Source organism: Neoarius graeffei, chromosome 25 (assembly GCF_027579695.1).
Source record: "Neoarius graeffei isolate fNeoGra1 chromosome 25, fNeoGra1.pri, whole genome shotgun sequence".
Classification (NCBI taxonomy): domain Eukaryota; kingdom Metazoa; phylum Chordata; class Actinopteri; order Siluriformes; family Ariidae; genus Neoarius; species Neoarius graeffei.
In genome coordinates, this window is record NC_083593.1 from 26289138 (window position 1) to 26311620 (window position 22483).

A 22483-nucleotide genomic window follows, 5' to 3' on the forward strand; every position below is an offset into this window, starting at 1 on the left:
CCATCCGCCGTTGCCAGCTAAAACTCTATAGTTCAAAAAAGAAGCCGTATCTAAACATGATCCAGAAGCGCAGACGTCTTCTCTGGGCCAAGGCTCATTTAAAATGGACTGTGGCAAAGTGGAAAACTGTTCTGTGGTCAGACGAATCAAAATTTGAAGTTCTTTATGGAAATCAAGGACGCCGTGTCATTCGGACTAAAGAGGAGAAGGACGACCCAAGTTATCAGCACTCAATTCAGAAGCCTGCATCTCTGATGGTATGGGGTTGCATTAGTGCGAGTGGCATGGGCAGCTTACACATCTGGAAAGACACCATCAATGCTGAAAGGTATATCCAGGTTCTAGAGCAACATGTGCTCCCATCCAGACGACGTCTCTTTCAGGGAAGACCTTGCATTTTCCAACATGACAATGCCAAACCACATACTGCATCAATTACAGCATCATGGCTGCGTAGAAGAAGGGTCCGGGTACTGAACTGGCCAGCCTGCAGTCCAGATCTTTCACCCATAGAAAACATTTGCCGCATCATAAAACAGAAGATACGACAAAAAAAAGACCCAAGACAGTTGAGCAACTAGAATCCTACATTAGGCAAGAATGGGTTAACATTCCTATCCTTAAACTTGAGCAACTTGTCTCCTCAGTCCACAGACGTTTACAGACTGTTGTAAAGAGAAAAGGGGATGTCTCACAGTGGTAAACATGGCCTTGTCCCAACTTTGAGATCTGGTGTTGTCATGAAGTTTAAAATCACCTAATTTTTCTCTTTAAATGATACATTTTCTCAGTTTAAACATTCGATATGTCATCTATGTTCTATTCTGAATAAAATATGGAATTTTGAAACTTCCACATCATTGCATTCCATTTTTATTTACAATTTGTACTTTGTCCCAACTTTTTTGGAATTGGGGTTGTATTAATTAACTGTCATTTACACTCAGTGAGCACTTTATTTGGAACATTATACTAAAACAGGGTAGGGCCTATTCAAAATGCTCATCTCATGGATTTCACATGACATTGGAAACACTCCTTTGAGATTCAACAATGCGTTACTGTCCACAGAACTCCCGCTCACTAGATGCTGTCTTTTTAATACATCAGAGTAAACTTGAGACTGCTGTGCATGAAAATCTCAGAAAAATCAGCAATGATTTAACCCCCCCCCACACACACACACAACCTCAAACCAGCCCATCTGGCACCAACAAAATCACGCCAGTCAGAATCACTGACAACACATTTACCTCCATTTTGATGATTATGAATATTACCAGAAGTAGGCATATGTGAAAATTCAAATTCAATCCAAATTGCTTGAAACTGGTTCCACTGAATTCAGAATATACTTTTTACAGAATTAAAATGTTTATCCATTCTTAAGATATTACAAATCAAAGGTTGACAAAAAAACAGCTTAATTTTTAGAAAACTGATGTAATATTTTGTAATATTAGGATAACATGGTCCAAAATGGGCCTAATTAACAAATAAGATAAAATGTTTTTTTCTTTTCTTAATAACTTCTCTATTTTTCAAGATATTTACATGGAAATTGGCAGGCACAAAGATGGTTGTATACGGAATACAAAAAATGTTTGAAAAAATAGTAAAACAAAAGTCATGCAAATTACATAAAAGCACTAAATCAGTACACTCCAAAAAAAGTAACAAGATTATTTTTTTCTAATACCCTCTTTGTGCTCTGTAGGCCTTTGTATTTCTTAAAAGTAGGGCCTACTAGTGTTTATATTCATCTCATTATCTCTAGCCGCTTTATGCTGTTCTACAGGGTCGCAGGCAAGCTGGAGCCCATCCCAGCTGGAGCCCATCCCAGCTGACTATGGGTGAAAGGCAGGGTACACCCTGGACAAGTCGCCAGGTCATCACAGGGCTGACAGATATTAAAGAATATAAATGATTATTTTGATTAATATTTACAGCTTTCAAGGCAGGGCGGCACGGTAATGTAGTGGTTAGCGCTGTCGCCTCACAGCAAGAAGGTCCTGGGTTCGAGCCCCGGGGCCGGCGAGGGCCTTTCTGTGTGGAGTTTGCATGTTCTCCCCGTGTCCGCGTGGGTTTCCTCCGGGTGCTCCGGTTTCCCCCACAGTCCAAAGACATGCAGGTTAGGTTAACTGGTGACTCTAAATTGACCGTAGGTGTGAATGTGAGTGTGAATGGTTGTCTGTGTCTATGTGTCAGCCCTGTGATGACCTGGCGACTTGTCCAGGGTGTACCCCGCCTTTCGCCCGTAGTCAGCTGGGATAGGCTCCAGCTTGCCTGCGACCCTGTAGAAGGATAAAGCGGCTAGAGATAATGAGATGAGCTTTCAAGGCTAACCTGGGGGGGGGGGGGGGGGTCGTCCCCCCCGTGAGACACTTCCAATAAACAATTCCAGTTAACCTCTGGGTCCCCTATTGTTTAGGGATAAAAGGGTTGGCAGCGAGAGGGGTATTCAATGAGAAGGGTGTTTAAAATCAATCAATAAATAAAATAATTCCATTCACTGAGGAGAATGAAACCCCCTCCCACTGCCAACTCTTAATCCCATCAGGTCAAGTCACAATGGGTAAGGTAATTGGGGGGAATTACCTTACCCATTGTGAAAAAAGCAGTTTTAGAATTGTGTTGGAATGTGTGTGTGTGTGTGTGTGTGGGGGGGGGGGGGGCACACATTCCAACACAATTCTAAAACTGCTTTTTACAACATCTTCATTTATCTTGTATTTGACTATTCAGTGTGTCTTGAAATTAACTCTTGTACTCAGTTCAGAGCCACTGTTCATTAGTGTCACAGTTCTCAAGACTGAACCAAATCGCTGTCCTGAATCATCCGAAGCGCATAAAATCCACGTGCCATCTCGCAACAAGTTTTATCTCCAAATAGCCTGAACTATGTCTGACAGATTTTATCCTGTTTACGGTGGGCATTCCTGAGAGAAACCAATTGAAACCGAAAGAGATCATCATGCCATTACCATGTGAATAGTCTTTTATGAATGTCTAAGTGTGCACTCAGCACTTAGATTCAGGCGTGACTAAGGTCAAGTTTACATTAGACTGTATCTGTCTCGTTTTCTTCGCGGATGCACTGTCCGTTTACATTAAAACGCCTGGAAACGCTGGGAAACGGGAATCCGCCAGGGTCCACGTATTCAATCCAGATCGTGTCTGGTCCGGTGCTGTGTAAACATTGAGAATACGTGGATACGCTGTGCTGAGCTCTAGCTGGCGTCGTCATTGGACAACGTCACTGTGACATCCACCTTCCTGATTCGCTGGCGTTGGTCATGTGACGTGACTGCTGAAAAACGGCGTGGACTTCCCCCTTGTATCACCTTTCATTAAAGAGTATAAAAGTATGAAAATACTGCAAATACTGCTGCAAATACTGCCCATTGTGTAGTTATGATTGTCTTTAGGCTTGCCATCCTTCCACTTGCAAGTGGTAAGTGACGCGCATGCCCGATATGCACTGGGATCACACACACAGCGGCTCAGTCCCGAATCACTGCTCGTGCGCTTCACTCGCGCGCTCTGTGAGCTGCGAAGGGCCGGAGTGCGCACCCTCCAGAGGGCACTCGCTGTTCAGGGCGGAGTGATTTGGAGCGCAGGATGCCTGCGGAGCCGAGCGTATCCGTGTATTGGCGTTGCTGTGTGCACGCGAATCGTGTATTGGCGTTGCTGTGTGCACACTAATCGTTTTAAAAACGTTAATCTGATGATCTGCTGATGCGTCTAATGTAAACCCCACCTAAGGAAGGTGACATAGTTTTAAGTTTCATCCAATTTAGGTAATTTAAAAATTATCTTATTTGGCAGTGGGCACATAGGAAAGTGTAAAAGTTTGTCAATATGTTTATCATGCTTGTATGATGATAAACTTGATATTTATCTCAGTACATGACCTACTCATTCTAAACCTGCCGAACTTCACCGGCAAAGCTCTTGATCCCAGAGGGTTGATTGAACTGAAACCGACATTTGCGTTTGACTTCCAGTTTTTTTTAAATGCATCATTCCAACCACTAAGATCGCAATGTTTTATCAAAACAGCTATAGTTATATTCTAAAATAGTTGTTTACATGAAATCAGTTTTATTTTGAAAAAAAAAAAAGTAGATGAAAACTCACTTCAAAGTCTCCCATGAATCATAATATCAAAACTAGCTGACGGAAAATTTTGCTGAATACTTCAGAAACTGTGAGAACTACAGAACATCCCTATAAAAGTTCTGATTGATATCCACGAATAACTCCGTCGGAAACCGATCCGAAGAGAGCCTGACCACTTTCCCGTGACTTAAAAAGCACCGGCAGTTTCCTGATGTCCCGTGAGCAGAGAGGGTGCCCTGTTGTACCAACTTCAACCTGCCATTACTCCCAAAGTACAGAACAGCTCTTAATGAGAAAATTTCTTTGGAAAGCAGAAATAAGCTTTTTAACAATAGTATTCAAGATATTCAAGATTTAAGCAATGACAGATTTGGAAACTTAGATGAGCATCTACATGCACAATTTTCACAGCGCGGCCAGCAAGTGTCTGATATGTATACTTCTGGTAGGTAGAACTCAGAATATGGCTATGTTTATAAAAAAACACTCACCAGTATAATGTGGCAGGATCCGTTCCTCTTCGTAGCTCCACTAGTTTATCACGTGTAGTAGTATCAAAAAGACGGATCAAAGTACCCTTCTGCGATGCAGAGGCTACCACACTACCAGGCTGGTTCAGAGTCAAGCAAGCTATTTCACTCTGATGAGCATTGATGGTGAACGGTGCAGACGATGTACCAGGTTTTGTGTTAGAAAGGTCCTATGAAGGAGATAAAACATACTTTATGTAAATGTATTTTTAAATCATATTCCATATTTTACTAAGGAATATGATTAGAATGTTATTTACAAAAAACACAGTCACGAACATGCAATAGTGTGGAAAAGAATGAACACTGCCTATGGGATATACTAACGGGTAAAGTTTAACGCTAAAAACTGGCTCCTCATGGAACAGATTCAGCATGTTCAGCTTTAATGGGAATTTTTTTCCCCTGCTTCATGCAAAATATTTTGCACATTTAAACCAAATTTGCTTGTATGAGTAAAAGGCTACAGTCCCCTCTGAAGGTGTTGGAATGGCAAGGCCAATCCCCACCACCACCACACACATACCAAGATCAAAAAATGATTATGAAACAATAGATCCAAATGTCAGCTTTCATTTTCTAATCTTTACATCTAAATGTGTTAAACAACTTAGAATGTCACCTTTTGTTTGAAACCCACCTGTTTTTCAAGTGATCAAAAATATTGGAACGAGTGACCAGTATTTTTTGTTGCCCAGGTGTGCCCTGTTAGACTGATTACTTAAACAATTAATAGTGCTGAATATCTACTCTTGGTTTGAGCCTGGTGCTTCACTTGTGAAGAGTGTTGTTTGTTAAAGGATTATACGATGGACTTCCAGTTGGACTCCATTCAAGATGACCAATTAACCTTTAACTTGTGAAACCGCCTTCATTTTTCAAATTGAGTCAATAGTGCATTTGTAGTAGTTTTATTTGTTTAGAGTCACAATGGAGTCGGCAGAAGTTACGTGCCCTTTTACCCCCTTGCCACAGTCTAAATCAGCTAAGAAGAGAGCCAAGAAGCAGCTCTTTGATGAACATGCAGGGCTAACTTCCTTTGTGGAGGCTAGCATACCATCTGATGAATGCCCTGACCTAGCCACACTAATATAGGGGGACTCTACGTAAACTTTCCCTGGATGTTAAAGCTATATGGGGGGCACGGATGCTTTTTAAAAGAAACTTTGCAACATAGGAGGTTGAAGTCTCTGCAATGAACAATTCCCTAATATCTTTGCACAAACGCACCAACATCATACAAGCCTCTTAGCGAGAGGACAGGCTACAAGTTAGAGAAGCTACCTCTGTAATTATTAAACCAAAGACCAGCATGGCCGAGCTAGATCAAAATCACTGGCATAACCTAACTTGTCAACCTTCCAGAAAATGGAGTGGGGGCAATGCCTTCCTACAGCACCAGCTCCTGATCCGGTTTCCATATCTGGCTGACTGTGGAGTCATTGAAATTGAAAGAGCTCATCACATCTACAAGAATGGAGAAAATTCATCTAACAAGCTTGGAACCCTCATTTTCATGTCTGTGAAGGTTTGCAGTCAGTCAGTCAGTCAGTCAGTCAGTCAGGTAGGTCATCATAAACCATAGGTGCTAAAGAAGGCAACTGGACTTGCTTGAAATTCTTGAACACATTTCACCTCTCATCCAAAAGACTTCAGTTCTGTATGACTAGTGGGGAGTTCCAAGTATTTAAAGTGCATATCACAGGTAAATTCAGGAGCAAGATCAATGTAATTCTCCTATTTTATAGGAAACTTTGGTCAAATATCAGTCACATTTTGCGCAATTTTTTTTTTTTTTACCTTTCACAATACCAGAAAAATTCAGTTGAAATCAAGCCATTTGAGGCGAAGTCGTCTGCCTCTGAAAAAACTTGCCATTTGGATTTCCCGGCAAACACTGATTTTTCGTGACGTCACATACGGGACGCCTCCTTCTGAATCCTACGTTAGCGCTGGTTTGTTTATGAGAAAACGACCATATTTACATAACTGGTGTTGTCTCAATCATCAAATCCAAACAGATGAAGCCCCAATTCTGACATCTCATTATATTCTTCATCCAAAGGTGAAGTAACATTGCACTCAGGTGACAATTCCATATTTCAATGCAAAATCACTAGCTGCTAAACTTGGTCTACACAGGCTGTGCACTGAAACTGTGCAAGCTCTCGCAGCCTGCTGGCGGTTCTGCAGGAGACGTCACGAATCTGGCTCCAGATTCCCTTGGGATTTTTCCAGACGAGTTTTATTTTATTTTTTTCTGTTGTAGCCTTCTGCAAAATTACCCTTCTGGAGGAGTGTGTAAAGCAGGGGTCATCAAACTATGGCCAGCGGGCCGACTCCGGCCCGCCACCCCCCTTTGACCGGCCCCCCAGCCCCTCTGCCCCACACCACTTGAACCGGCCCCAAAAGTGGTCATGGCCTATTTTTTTAAATTGCTTTTTGGCAAATAATAACGTCTGCATCTTGTATTTTGTTGATTTTATCAATTAAAATTGATATTTAGTTATAAAATGAACTATTCATATTTTCCGAATTTTCATTATATGCTCGCGATCAAGCAGTGACCAGCAGCGCACGCGCGGAGAACGGTCAGTGTTCAGGACAGCAAAATGGCTAGCGGTAAGCGAAAAGTTGACAGAGAGTGCAGAGTTTTTAAAGAACAGTGGATCACCGATTATTTTTTCGTTCAGTGTGAGGACCGTGCAGTTTGTCTTGTATGTAAAGAAAGTGTGTCGGTTTTCAAAGAATATAATCTGCGTCATCACTACGAAACCCGCCACAAAGAGTATGCTAGTTTGCGAGAGCAAACAAGAGAAGACAGGATTCAGAGGATGAAATGCGGACTGGCTGCACAACAGAATGTATTCCTTCCCCAAACCCAGATCAACCAGGCTGCTGTCCGAGCTAGCTATAAGGTAGCTCACCTAATAGCTACCCATGGAAAGCCGTTTACTGATAGGGACTTTGTTAAAGTATGCATGCTTGCTGTGGCCGAGGTGGTGTGCAAGAAGGATGCGCTCAACACGGGGAGTCTCTCCACACCTGCTATGACCAGGCGAACCGAAGATTTGGGGGACAACGCGTATGACCAGCTGAATGAGAAAGCGTCAGAATTCAAGTTTTTTGCTTTGGCCATGGATGAGCGCAATGACGTGCAGGACACAGCACAACTGCTGTGATCTATTGATCTATTGCTCATTATAATTTCACTGTGTTTTAAAATTTATTTATTTTATAGGCCTATTTATTTGACCTCAAGTGCTGCACACAATTATTAATATTATTAATAATATCAACAGGCCTAACTACAATTTATAATTTTTCACTCACCTTTGCCAGTGTCAATCACCTCAACTAGGCAGATGTTTCTTACCTTGACAGCTTTGATGTTATTTTTATTAGAAAATAAATAAATGGAATATCTGTGGTATTTCAAATTAAAACAAGTGTGTGAAGACTCGATTACTACTTTTGCAAACCACTAGTAAAGATAAACAAATATGTGCCAGGAATCAAGTGTTGATATAGTAGTGTGGATGGCTGTGCCAGGCTAGTAATCTCTACTACACAATGAGGCCTGCTGGGGGTCATATTTGTCTGGGTCATACAATTCTATGTTATATAGCTGACCCAACCCCAGCCCCCCATCACAGTCAGGAACGGCAATGTGGCCCCCCAGAGGGAAAAAAAAAAAAAGTTTGGTGACCCCTGGTGTAAAGGGACATACTTTCATAAAATAAATTTAAATAAATAAATAAATAAATAAAATATTGGTCCAGGATATGCACTTTAACCTCTAGTGGACCAAAAGCTAACCTAAGGAGAGTCGTTGAGGTCACATGGGTCATTGACACACTCAGTCATCCTGTTGGTGTTAGGGTCACTGGAGGTCAGGTGTGAATGGTATTAGCAGCCTAGGAGGGTTGTTAGCCCTCTCTGCCATCATGTGAGTCACTGAAGTCAGCCGAGTCTTGACGTAGACGTGTATCCCCTTCAGACATAATGTGTACAATTGTACACATGAAGTTCTTTCGCATTTCTCCTTGTATCCAAAGGGTTATTCAGTTTTCTGGGAAGTGTGCCAAGGACTACATTGTAGGTGGCTGATAAGTGGTGTCTCAGACCACCTCCTCTGTTCAGTGATGGTCGTTCCAGGTTGACAAAAGATGGCTTTTTTTTTTTTTTTTTACTCTTCTTTCAAAACCACCGATCTTCTCTGGCTAGAATGTGTACATTGCAGTCCTGAAACGAGTGACCTTTGTTATTGAGATGAAGATAGACTGCAGAGTCCTGGCCTGAGGAACTGACTCTCCTGTGTTGAGGCATGCGCTTGTGAAGCAGTCGTTTCATTTCCCCCAACATACAGGTCTGTGCATTCCTCGTGTCCAGTGTGTTCCAGTCAAACAGTAGGTACTGGTCTGTGTGTGTGGGTTTCTAGTAGACCTCGATACTAAGGCTTCTGTCTTGTTCGATGTACATGCTGCAGTCCAAAAAGGCTAGGTTGTTTCCACGGACATCCTCCTCAGTGAGCTTGATGTTTAAATCCACTGCATTGATGTGCTCTGTGAAGGTTTCCAGCTCATGGATTTTGATTTTTACCCAGGTGTCATCCACATACCTGAACCAGTGGCTTGGAGCGGCTCCTGAAAAAGTGGTCAAGGCTTTGTTTTCCACTTCCTCCATGTACAGATTGGCCACTATAGGGGACACCGGTGAGCCCATGGTACATCCATGCTTCTGTCTGTAGAAACTTTTGTTGAACTGGAAAATAGGTGGTGGTCAGGCAGAGGTCAAGCAGGGTGCACATGTGGTCCATGGTGAGGTTCATTCTGTCTGGTAAGGTGCTGTCTTGAAATAGTTCCCTAACTGATTCAACTGCTTCTGTGGTGGGAAGGCAGGTGAAAAGAGAAGTGACATAAGAAACCATGGTTTCATCTGAATCGAGCTTTAGGTCTAACCAGGCAACGCAACCTGACATCCAAGAGAACCGGGTGAAGAACTTTTCCGACAGGGAACTCAACCAACCAGAGAAGGATGTTTTATCCAAAAGGACTAAACTTTGCAGTTTCACCAGAGCAGATACCAGTGGTAGATGTAAATCACAACCACAGAGTCAGCCATCAGAACAATGGACGATCACTCAAAGATGACCAGTCTCCTCAGCGACACAACCCTAAGGCGGGATCCCACCTAGCAGTTACAAAAAGATAAGTTGTGAGCTGCCTATAGCAACTAGAAAAGGACCATGCCATCAGCCGATCTCCGTACTATAGACTGTACCCCAGGGAAGCCATTCCTCTCATTTATGGTCTCCCCAAGATTCAGAAGGAGCTCCACTCAGACCCATCAGCAGCAGCTTAAATTCTGTCACCTATAACATTGCCAAACACCTAGCCACCATCCTGGCTCCCCTTGTCGGAAACATGCCACATCATATCAATAACTCCTAGGATTTTGCTACTAAAAGTTGCAGACCTAAAGCTAGACTCCGATTAAACCATGGTTTATGCAATGCTTTATCTAGCCTGGGGGGCTTTTACGTTATTATATTTAGGTCACATGGCTGCTGTGTTTTTACATGGCTACTTTTTTCTTTTGCCACACTGTATGCTCATGTTCCCAATGTACTATGCATTCAGATCAAGTAATGTTTTATGTTTGTGTAACCTACTACTACTAAGTAAGTAAAGTAATAACATTTCATGATTGACAATTATTTCATTTCCTGAAATGTGCAGGGAGTTAACAAGCCCGTTAAGAGGGTTAAGTGCCTTGATTTTTTGCATCAAAAGAGGATACATTTTGCATTTCCACAGGAAACCTCTCATCTCATTATCTCTAGCCGCTTTATCCTGTTCTCCAGGGTCGCAGGCAAGCTGGAGCCTATCCCAGCTGACTACAGGCGAAAGGCAGGGTACACCCTGGACAAGTCGCCAGGTCATCACAGGGCTGACACAGACAACCAGTCACACTCACACCTACGGTCAATTTAGAGTCACCAGTTAACCTAACCTGCATGTCTTTGGACTGTGTGGGGGGGGAGAACCGGAGCACCCGGAGGAAACCCACGCGGACATGGGGAGAACATGCAAACTCCGCACAGAAAGGCCCTCGCCAGCCACGGGGCTCGAACCCGGACCTTCTTGCTGTGAGGCGACAGCACTAACCACTACACCACCATGCCGCCCACAGGAAACCCATTTAAAAAAAAAAAAAAAACCTGGATGCTCACACATTTCAAAATAAGTTTTATAAAATACTCTTTCTTGTGCCCCAAATAAAACGAAGGGTGTTCTACTACAAGTGTACAGAAAGTTGGATCTGCACGTGGATGAGTCAGGCGGTGACTCTGATGGTTGATTTTACTATGCTTTGACTACCTTAAACTCTGTTAAAATACTGTCTAGTTTTCAAATATGCTCCTAATATCTTTGAACCTCAGTTTTTTTTTTATCAAAATCAGACTCCTAGCCTTGGGTAATGTTCCAGTAAACTGAGGTCTGTGCCTAAAATTAACAGTTGATCTGGATAGGTCTAATACTGAGGTCTTTAACTGGCGGACCGCGGTCCGCGTCCGGACCTAAACGTCATCCCTTACGGACCCGGACTTATGTTTAACAAATTATGAAATTATTTTTAATTTTGACGGGCGAATCAATTTTGTCGCTACGTTACTCCTTTCCTGTCTGACACAGCTATGCTTTGAAACAGCACTGTACTGAGCAAGGATTGGTTTGTATGTTCCAATCGCATGCGAGTTGTACTATCCACATGATTCTAGATAGCCAATCAAATCTCTAGCCTGAATTCAGAGCGAGCTGTAACTACAGACTGAGACTGTGCAGACAGACACAGACAGGGAAGAGAGAAGGAGAAAGGAGAACGACAAGCGATTGAAACGAATGACCAACAAAGGCAGACAATTAATGATACAGGGAGAAAATACGTGAGTGGAAGTCACAAAAGGTAGAAAAATCCATGGCGCTTTCAAAAAAGAGAAAAGTAGACACTGAAAACAGAACTTTCAAGGCGGAATGGACCGACGCATACATGTTCATTCTTCCGACCGCTAGCACGAAACCAGTGTGTCTCATATGTTCCGAAACCATGGCACTTATTAAAAGCACCAATGTCAAACGCCACTACGAGACAAAGCACAAAGCATTTGATCAATCATACCCTCCCAAGTCTGAACTCCGGTCCCAGAAAATTCGCAGTCTCATTGCCCAATATGATCAATCCACCCGGATCTTAAGCCATTCTTTCACCGCACAACAACGTGCTCATGAATGTTCCCTCAGAGTTGCTTGGGTTTTAGGTCAACACAAAAAGCCCTTTACAGATGCAAGTGTCGTCAAAGAGTGCATGACTGAAGTGGCAGAAACGTTACTTGATGGTAAACAAAAAGAGGAATTCTGTGACAAAATACGGCAAATACCCATGTCAGCCTACACAGCCACAAAGAGAACTGAAGTACTAGCTCAGGATGTGCTTTCCCAGCTGGAAGAAGTCATTCTTAAGGCACCATGTGTAGGCTTGGCCGTAGAGGAGTCCACTGATGTGTCTGACAATGCTCAGCTCTTGGTTTATGCAAGGTTCAACAGTGATAAAAAGGAGTTCTGTGAAGACCTGTTGTGTCACTTCCCTCCAGACCACTACAAAGGGGGAGGATATCTACCTGGCCATTAAGGAAATGTTATCAAAGCGAGGAATAGAGCCAAAACAAGTGATTTCAATTACCACAGATGGAGCCCCTGCCATGATAGGGAGAGAGAAAGGAGCTGTAGCAAGAATGAAGGAGGACAATCCTGAGCTGATCTCTTACCACTGCATCATTCATCAGACTGTCCTATGCTCCACCCTGTCAGATGAGTATGCTGAGGTGATGAAGACAATGATGAAAATTATAAATTGTCTCAGGGCATCTTCCTCTTGTCAGTATCGCATGCTCAGGGAGTTCCTCAGAGAAGTTGATGCAAACTCTGACGATCTTTTGCTTCACAACAATGTGAGATGGCTCAGCAAAGGCAGGGTGTTAGAGCGATTTTGGTCAATTAGACGTGAAGTAGCAGCTTTCTTGGAAGAGCTGGAAAGTCAGAAAGCATCCAACTTTTCTGTCTTTTTAAATGACGAGAAAAACATGGATATCGTGGCATTTTTGGCTGATATAAGATAATACTTTGCCTGTTTGCACAGAAATTTGTCTTGCATTGCACTTCTCCACAATCCACGCACAGTAAAAGACACATAAAACACAATATGGCCTACAGTGTCCGGTCATGCATCTAGGTCCATAAGCTGTTAGGGCAGTACAGTCCAATAAATTAAAAACCTTAAAATGTTCCTGGGGTGTGTAATATAATATTGAATGAAATATGTATTCCATGTAAATTTGTGTGAGGGCTATTTTGTTCTCCTTTGGTTGAGCAGTGATATAGAATGAGGGAGAAAAGAGTGTTTATATTTGTTTCTTCGGCAGCTAGGCATTCTGAAACATCTTCCAGAAGGGAGGAGCTCGTACTCCTGATTTAGCACATGGGAAGGGTCCAGAGCAATCTTGTCTGCCATCCTGAGTGTGTGTTTAGTGCAACTGTCCAAGAAATTTCCCTCCAAAGTGTGGCCTACCAGTTTTGAACAAATATTCAGAAGTCTGAGTATCCTGTTTTTTAATTGGATTGAGAGGCCACAGAACCAGACTGCCCCCCCCATATTGTAAAATGCTTTATATTGTGGATGTGAAGAATTGATGTAAGATCTCCTTACTGGCGCCAAAGGATCCCAGTCTTCTTAGAAAGTATATTCTCTGCTGAACTTTGTTGCAAATGAAGTCCACATGCTGTGACCAGGAGAAGACACTGTCCACATATACTCCTAGATATTTAAAAAATGCCGACTGTGTTATGGGTTTGTCTTGAATTATGACTGGGGCTGGTGTATGTTGAACTGTGCCAAAAATGACCTCCATTTTGATGGGATTCAAAGTGAGGGCATTTTGCTCACCCCATTGGACCACTCTTCTCACACTCTCGTAGTAGAGGTCAGGCTGCATCTCCTCTGTCATCAACGCCACCAGTACCGTATCAGAGAATTTGATGAGATACTGGTCGGGGGTATTGATGGTACAGTCGTTGGTGTAAATTGTGAAGAGCAGAGGAGAGCTCACGCATCCTTGTGGTGCTCCACTGCTCATTGTGACCACAGGGGAGAGCATGTTGTTGATTCTGACCATCTGTTGCCTATGGATTAGGAAAGAGTGGTACCAATGAATAAGATAAGGATTAATGTCTAGCTTCTGCATTTTTGAGAGAAGTAAGTCCGGTCTGATGGTATTGAAAGCAGAGGAGTAGTCAATAAACAGTGCTCTGGCATATGGTTTGTGATTTGGTGAGTCCAAGTGTTTTAAAACAATGTGTGTAAGAGTAGCAATGGCATCTTCAGTATTGCGGCCACACTTGTAGGCAAAATGATATTGGTCCAATTTGCTCTGCACGGACCTGGAGAGCAAGGGGCAAATGATTCGTTCCAGTGACTTCATCAGAATGGACGCCAGAGCCACAGGTCTGAAATCGTTGCACTCCTTTGGGCACGTTTTCTTTGGAAGTGGGATCACATGTGACATTTTCCAAGCAGTGGGGACAGTGTGTGTATCCAGTGATTGTTGGAAGATGGGCTGCCACGCAGGGGCCAGCTCTTTGCTGTACATCTTCAGAACAGAGGCTGTGATGTTATCTGGGCCCTTAGACTTCCGTGCATTAAGATGTCGGAACGCCTGGGCCACCTGCTGTACTGATATGTGTACTCTGTCATCTGGGTGTACAGTGACTGACTTAAGGATGTCTGTGCAGCTTTCCTCAGTCCCGGGCACTTCAAACCTAGTGGGGAAAAAAAAAAAAAAGAGTTCAACTCCACAGCAGACACCAGCTCATCAGTTGTTGTAAAGGGCTTGCATCGTTTGCTTGGCATCCCTGCCATGTTTTTCATGGCACTCCACATTTTCCTTGAATCATTGGTCTTAAACAGTTCCTCCAGATGTTTTCTGTGCGTGTCCTTTGCCTTCCTTATCCTCCCACTAAGTTCCTTGTCTATCCTCCTCAGTTCCTGGGTATTGTTTTGTTTGAAAGCCAATTTCCTTTCATTCATTATTTGTTTAATGTCCTTCGTTATATATGTTTTATTGTTGGGGTACACCTTGACCGTTTTCGTTGGGATTATGGATTCAACACAGAAGTTTATGTAGTCTGTTGTAACAGTGCAAGCTGAGTCCAGAGTGTTTTCCCTTAGCACCTCCCAGTCAGTGCAATCAAAACAAGCACCCAGTGTCTCTTTGTTGTCTTTAGTCCACAATGGTATCAATTTTTTCTGAGGCTTACAGCTTTTCAGTTTAGTCCGATAAGTTGGGATAAGGTGTATCACATTGTGATCAGAGTTTGCCACTGGTGGTTTACTTCTAGATATATATGCATTGCTTATGTTTATGTAACATTTGTCCAATAAATTTTCCTTCCTTGTTTTGCACTTAATGACCTGGCAGAGCTTTCTCCAGGCTGCAAATGTTCAGATCACCTAAGATAATGGCAGGGGCTTCAGGAAACTGTTGCTGCAGATTGCACACACTATCTGCTATTGCAGCTGCAGCACGGTGCATTTTGCTGCTGGGTGGAACATAAACAACAAATAGCAAGATGCAGCCAAATTCACGTGGGAGGTAAAAAGGTCTTAGCCCCATAGCCAACAGTTCAAAGTCACTGTTACAAGTCGTCTGTTTTACTGAGTACTGACGGTACCACCGTTCATTGATGTATTGATGCAGACACCACCCCCTCTAGCTTTCCCCGAGTTTTCATTTCTGTCTGCGCGAACAAGTGAAAACCCTTCAATATTATAGAGGGAGTCTGGTACACCAGCGTGCAGCCAAGTTTCAGTAAAGCAAAGCAGGGCCGCTTCAAGGAATTCAAAAGAGTACCTGGCGTATGTTCTTATTTCGTCAATCTTGTTTTGTATGGACCGTAGGCTCGCTAGAATCATGGGGGGTAATGCTGGTCTAAATTTCCTCTGCCGCAGTTTCCTCCTAATGCCACCCCATCTCCCTCGCTTCCTCCTCGGGGTTGGTTGGCCTTTGCCGGGGGTCGGAAGAAGCAATCTGGCCTGTTTACTCCACGGGCGATGTGACTTTCTTTCCAATTCTTTTGGTACATCAGCCAATAGTGCCGGGGATATGTGATCGGAATTTCTTGATGTAGTCCGGAGGGCTAGGAGAGTTTTGCGATCGTAGACAACAGGTGTGTTATAACATCGTGCTGGCCGCATGTCCATTGTTCGCACAAACAAACACAGTCCAATAAAAAGTGAAAACTTTGCCAAGTAGGTACCGGGAAATGTACTACTGCAAGCCCCTTTCGGCCAGGACTCGGCTGCTTTTGTTTCTTTTATCCACATATCAAGTGACAAACAAACAAACAAAAAATGCTGAGGATTGTCAGAGCAGGTATGCGTGTCGCCAGCAGAGCAGCGCCATGATACATCACGTCACACCTGAATGGGCTCAATTTGCAGCTGCAGGGCAAGAACAATTCCATTTGTGAACTGATGACAGCTGTCCGCTCCTTTCAGAGAAAACTTCAGGTGTTCAAAGAAGATCTGCAAGGAGACTACACACACTTCCCAAAAGTGAAGGAACAGGTGCAGGGACAGAGAGATGTGTCCTCTTTTGTTGACTTTATTGACAAGTTGATTGAAAACTTCAGCAAACGTTTTGATAGCTTCAGCATTGGAGAGCAGCTCACCATGTTCATAAAGAACCCATTTGTCATCACTGATCTCAGAGGGTTCTCAAATGATGTCACACATCACTTCAAGTGGGCAAATGCAGGGCCTCTCCAGATGCAACTGGTTGACCTTCAGGCAGATGTGGCCCTGAAAGAGCAGTTTGGAAGGACAGAATCTGCCACCTTCTGGCTCCAGATAGTATCTGAGACAGCTTTCCCAGATCTGAGGAAGGTGGCCCTGTTTACCTTGACCATGTTCGGTTCCACATACAGCTGTGAGGCAGCCTTCTCTACAATGAACATAATAAAAACAAAATATCGTTCCAAGCTGACCAATGAGCATCTGCACATGTGCATGAGAATGGCCCTGACACCATTCAGGCCCAGATTTAAAATGTTGGTAGGGCAAACTAAAGCTCAATTTTCACACTGAAAAGAAAGTGGGGAAGTGGAATATAAGGGGGGGGGGGAAGATAATCTGCAAGAGAAATAGTTAAGGTGTTTTGAGATTGTTTTGCTGAAGAGATTATTGAGATTGTTAAATCAAAATGAAGCTCAAGCTGCTGCCATTTTTTCTGAAGCACTTTTTGTTTTATGATGCATAATTTAGTCATTATTTTCTTGCATTTATTTTTAACTGCAGCCATACAATGTAAGCCTGTGTTTGTGTTAATAAAAGAAATTGAAATTATTTAAACTTGTATTTTTGTTGATTTTTGTCTGTTCATTCATTCATTCAGATAATTCAAATGATAAAACTATGCTACTTCTGTATCACAATCACACCGCAAATTAAACATTATGATGTCCCGGACCTCTGCTTGAGGAGATTTGCTTCAACTGGACCTCCTCAAATTTTAGTTAAATACCCCTGGTCTAATACTACTGGACCTACCTCTAACCAGCTTGCTTCATCTAATTACATTAAAGCTTTCCTTAAAAGGAGATATGCAGAGCCTTTATTTTTAAATAAATGAGTGGATAGTATGCTGCATAAATGGGAAAATATATATATATATTATATATATATATATATATATATATATATATATATATATATATATATATATATATATATATATAAAAAAAAAATCGACCGCAAGGTTGGCATTCGAGTTGCCCCGCTGAGCCAACCAGCCCTGGGTGCATGACATCACGGCAGGAACCGGTTTTAAGGCAGAGGCCTTTTACAGCTACAGACCAAAAGTCATATAAAAAGATTTAAGGTGAAAGTAAGAAATACCGTTACCAACTTGCTCAACTAAGACTGATTTGACTTCATTGATTCTGGGTTGACTCTCATTAAAACAGGATAGGTGTTATAACTTATGCAACATACATGTACATGCATGCATTTTTCACTGATAAAACGTAAAAGGCTAATTAAATAAATCAAATCAGATGAACTGAATGACTCCTCACTAAATTCATCCTCTAATGTAAACACTCATACTCTTTGGGGAAACTACAAAATGCACAATTAGAAGTAGTTGTATATATCATTCCTCCAAAATGGCTGCAGATTGAAAAATCAGCTCACTAGAAAAAAAATAATTAATTCAGCAAATGGAAATAAATGCAGAAACATAAGTATGACACTGTTAGGAAAAAAAACCTTCAAGTCTTTATTGGCAGAATATAAGGATGCAACTAGTGCAATGGCAGAGTTTCTTTTACTCAGAATGAGACAGTTATACTATGAACAAATCAGACAGACCGAACTGACTTCTTGTATTACACCTCAAACATTCAGAACATTTAGCCTCAGTTGGTGCAGTCAGAGACTAATCTGGCATAGTCGCTACCCAACCATCCCTCATTAACGTTTTTAGAAAGACTTTTACTCTGAACTTTACAAAATCAGAGATGCCACATGACCTTGCAGACATGCATGCTTTTTTTGGGCCCCTTCGATCTCCCATCTCTCTTGGCAGAACAAGCCGAACAATTGGATGCCCCATTCACACAAGTCATTGCAGTTGAATGGGATACCTCCAGAGCTACTTCTAGAACCCTGGGACTTGGTTGGGCCTTTCTTGCTTAACTCCATTCAATACTCACTTGAGGTTGGCAACTTTCATAGAGATCAAAGAGCATCGCTGATTTCATTGTTGTTAAAGACTGAGAAAGATCCATTGGATTGTGGGAACTATAGACCTTTATCATTGTTAAAGTCAGACATTAAGATATATGCTCTAACAGACTGAACGAATATATTCATCATTTAGTACATGAGGACCAGACAGGTTTTATCAGGGGCCGCTTGGCCTCAGACAACGTTAGGTGCTTTTCGCATATACCGTAATTGATGCCACCAAAGATAATGATAACTTTTACGCGGTCTTTAGTCTAGATGCTATGAAAGCCTTTGATAGACTGGAATGGTGCCATCTATGGGCTGTACTTGGCTTTGGTGACGCTTATCCACAGTTCTGGCTTGAGAGAGGTACTAGGCAAGGTTGTCCCCTTTCTCTAAATTTTAAATCACTGGAGCTCTTAGCTCGAGCAGTCAGACAGTTCTTTAATCTCTCCTATACATATACCTCCCCCCACCCCTTTTTTTGAGCATTGCTGTTATACATTTGTCTTGTTCAAACTTGAAGTAATAAAAACATTAACAAAGGATTATGTGATGACCAGAAAGCTGTGTATTAGCAAAAAGCAAGGCATTTTGAAGCTGAGGAAAAAAAAAAAAAAGAGGGAAAATAGTCAAGCTGTTACAGGTAGTGTCATGGCTTGGGCTTGGAACAAATTCACAAATCTTTACTGATGGAATTCATATGTAGCAGCAGAATGAATTTCAGAAGAACTTCATCCTGCAGCAATAAAATGACCAAAAACACATTAAAATAAAAAAGGGGGAAACAAAAAGGAAGGTTTTAGACCAGCCAAGTCAATCACCAGACCTGAATCCTCTGGGGTCTGAGGATATTTTCTGGGACTCTAATGATTTTGACATGCTCTGATTTTGTCAATTTCAACAAATATAAGCAGTTTTTTTTTTATTCAGCACAAGTTCAACTACAATAATATCCATATAGTATGTAGGTCATGATCACACTTAAAAAAAATAGAAATGAAGGTGTTGTAAAAAGCAGTTTTAGAACCGTGTTGGAATGTGTAAAAAACCACCACCTTACCCATTCTGTCGAACCATTTTGGTCACTTGAGGTGATTCTGTTCAGTCTTAGGAATGTATCAAGCACAAAAACTTAAATCTGCTCCACTGATTGACAATTAACTGTCAGAAAAAAAAAAAGTAATTGTTTTGGGATAAAGGGTTGGCAGTGGGAGGGGTATTCAATGAGAAGGGTAAAAACTTTCCATTCATTCAATAAGAAGAGTGAAAACCCCTCCCACTGCCATCTCTTAATCCCATCAGGTCAGGTCACAATTTTTTCATGAATGTGCAAGTGGGCGCTCAGCACTCCAGCGTGACTGAGGAAGGTGACAAGTTGTTTCATCTAATTTAGGTAATTTAAAAACTATTATTTGGCAGTGGACACACAGGAAAGTGTAAAGTTTGTCAATATGTTTATCATGCCTGTATAATAAACTTGAAGATATTTCTCAATACATTACCTAATCATTCTAAACCCGCCGAGCTTCGCCAACAAAGCTCTCAACCCCAAAGGGTTAACCCAATTGAGCATGCTTTTCAACTCGAGTGAGTTTTTTGAGTGCCATTTCATGGCAAGTGCATTTGTACAAGGTATAATCTCTTCATAAATAAAAAGTTACATAAAAACACACTATTGTTAATTTATTCAATAAGCATTTTATTAAAGCAGGGGATTTATTTGAACAAACCCATCCTGATGTTTTCTCATCCTCAGACTACCTCTCTAGATCACCCACCTCTATTATATGGGACAGGTTTGACTTTGAAGTTATTCCCCTCTCTGCAGTGCTTAAAGCTCTGAAAGAAATTGATCCCAAGAAATCTCATGGCCCTGATGGCCTAGATCCTGCCTTATTAAAACTGGCAGCTAACATCATAGCAGAGCCCCTGGCTTACATATTTAACTTGTCTCTCTCGTCCAATGTTATTCCTGACGTCTGGAAATCTGCTTATGTGTTGCCCCTCTTAAAAGGAGGGGACCCTTCCATTCTTGACAATTACCGCCCTATTTCAAAATTATCTGCGCTTGCCAAGATCTTGGAACCTCTAGTAAATTCTCAGCTTAAGGACTTTCTCCAGAGCCACAATATACTTAGCCCAACACAATCAGGCTTTAGGGCACAGTATAGTACCATTACTGCAGCCACTCTGGTACTCAATGACATCAATACTCTTGAGAAAATGAGCTGTGCTGCCCTATTCATTGACTTGTCTAAGGCCTTTGACACAGTTGACCATTGTATTTTATTGAAATGACTACAGGACATTGGCTTGGGTGAAAAGGCTGTCGGTTGGTTTAATAACTATTTTACCAACAGATCTCGAATTGTTAAAGCTGATGGGTATAGTACTGACTCCCTGGGAATTAAAAGAGGTGTCCCACAAGGGTCCATCCTAGACCCGATCCTCTTTACTATTTATATAAACACCATTTCCTCTGCAGTAGAAAATGGCAAAATTCACCTGTATGCAGATGATACAGTTTTATATTGCATGGCACCGACTTTAATTCAAGCTTGCAAATCTCTTCAGCAGTGTTTCAATACACTGTAAGCCTCTTTCTCCAGTTTGAGATTAGTCTTAAATGCTAACAAAACTAAGGTTATGCATTTTACAAAATCTTGTTCTCCTTCCACCCCCACTTTACTAAACATCTCCACTCTGGAAGGGAAGTGTATTGAGAAAATCTCTGCCTATAAATATCTAGGTATTTGGTTTGATGAGAAGCTCACTTTTAAAGTCCACATTGAAAATCTGGTGCGGAAACAGAGTAAAACTTGGATTTTATTTTAGAAACAGGTCTTGCTTTACTCTTCAAGCTAGGAAGAAACTGGTCAATGCTACCTTCCTCCCAGTACTGGATTATGGGGATGTCATATATGCACACTGCCTCATCTACACTAAAAACACTTGACACAGTGTACCATGTTTCATTTTAAATGCCAAATCAGGTATACATCACTGCCCTCTTTATGAGATGGCTGGACTTGGCTCTCTGGCTCTGCGCAGATGGATTCACTGGCACATATTCAGCTACAAAGCAATTACTGGCAAATTGCCCAGTTACCTTATTAATCTTCTGACCTGGAAAAATAGCACATGCAGTTTGCGTTCAAATGACACTCTGCTGTTCACAGTAACATGCTCAAATACTGAGCTTGGTAAAATGGCTTTCAATTAGTCTGCTCCTTCATATTGGAACCTTCTCCAAAAAGACATACAACTTAGTGTATTTATTTCACTAGAGCACTTTAAACAGCTACTAAAAAACTTGAAATCAGACTGTTGCACATGTTTCCAATGACCCTTACCTATGCCCCCTTTCTCCATCAGATTTCTAATCAATTTAAAGTGCTGATGACACGTTTTTGACATCTTTGGCGATGTTTTATAACATAAAAAGTAATTCCCGATGATCCATATATTAATTCACGAAGGCGCCTATTTTACAAGTTATGATAAAAAACGCGGCTATTTGGGCAAATTTGACAGGGCTGCAGCACCCAGGAGACGGAGGAGGAGCTATATGACGTCAGCGAAAGAACCTTCCTCCTAACTTACCAGTTTGTTGTTGATGCGACAGGTGTTCAGTTTGTCATTTTATATATATATATATATATATATATATATATATATATATATATATATATATATATATACACATACACACACATACATACACACACACAAGTTATTATGTCTTCGCGTTGTGTTGCCGGCTTTTGCTCCAAAACCCACAAGGATGGGGTAAGTTTATTCAAGTTTCCCCAGAGATCCCGAGCTGCATGCGAAGTGGGTGAAGCAAGTCAGGCGCACTCATGACAAGTGGGAGCCCTCACCAACATCCGTCCTGTGCTCTGAACACTTCAATTTGGATTGTTTTGACACCCTTCCCAGCTTAAAAGAATCTCTTGGGTGTGCAGTTCAGCACAAACGTGTGT

At 41.8% G+C, this 22483-nt stretch overlaps 1 protein-coding gene across 3 annotated transcripts in view; it reads right to left on the reverse strand.

Moving 5' to 3' along the window:
• Positions 1 to 22483, reverse strand: part of wdr45 (WD repeat domain 45) — a 149635-nt gene that overhangs the window by 80701 nt on the left and 46451 nt on the right. For all 3 annotated transcript variants that reach the window (XR_009651595.1, XR_009651596.1, XM_060909503.1), the window contains exon 7: positions 4614 to 4822. Coding sequence is in view for 1 of the 3 variants with exons in the window: in XM_060909503.1 (XP_060765486.1) it covers positions 4614 to 4822 (209 nt within the window). In the remaining 2 variants the exon portion in view is untranslated. The remainder of the gene's footprint in view (positions 1 to 4613; positions 4823 to 22483) is intronic.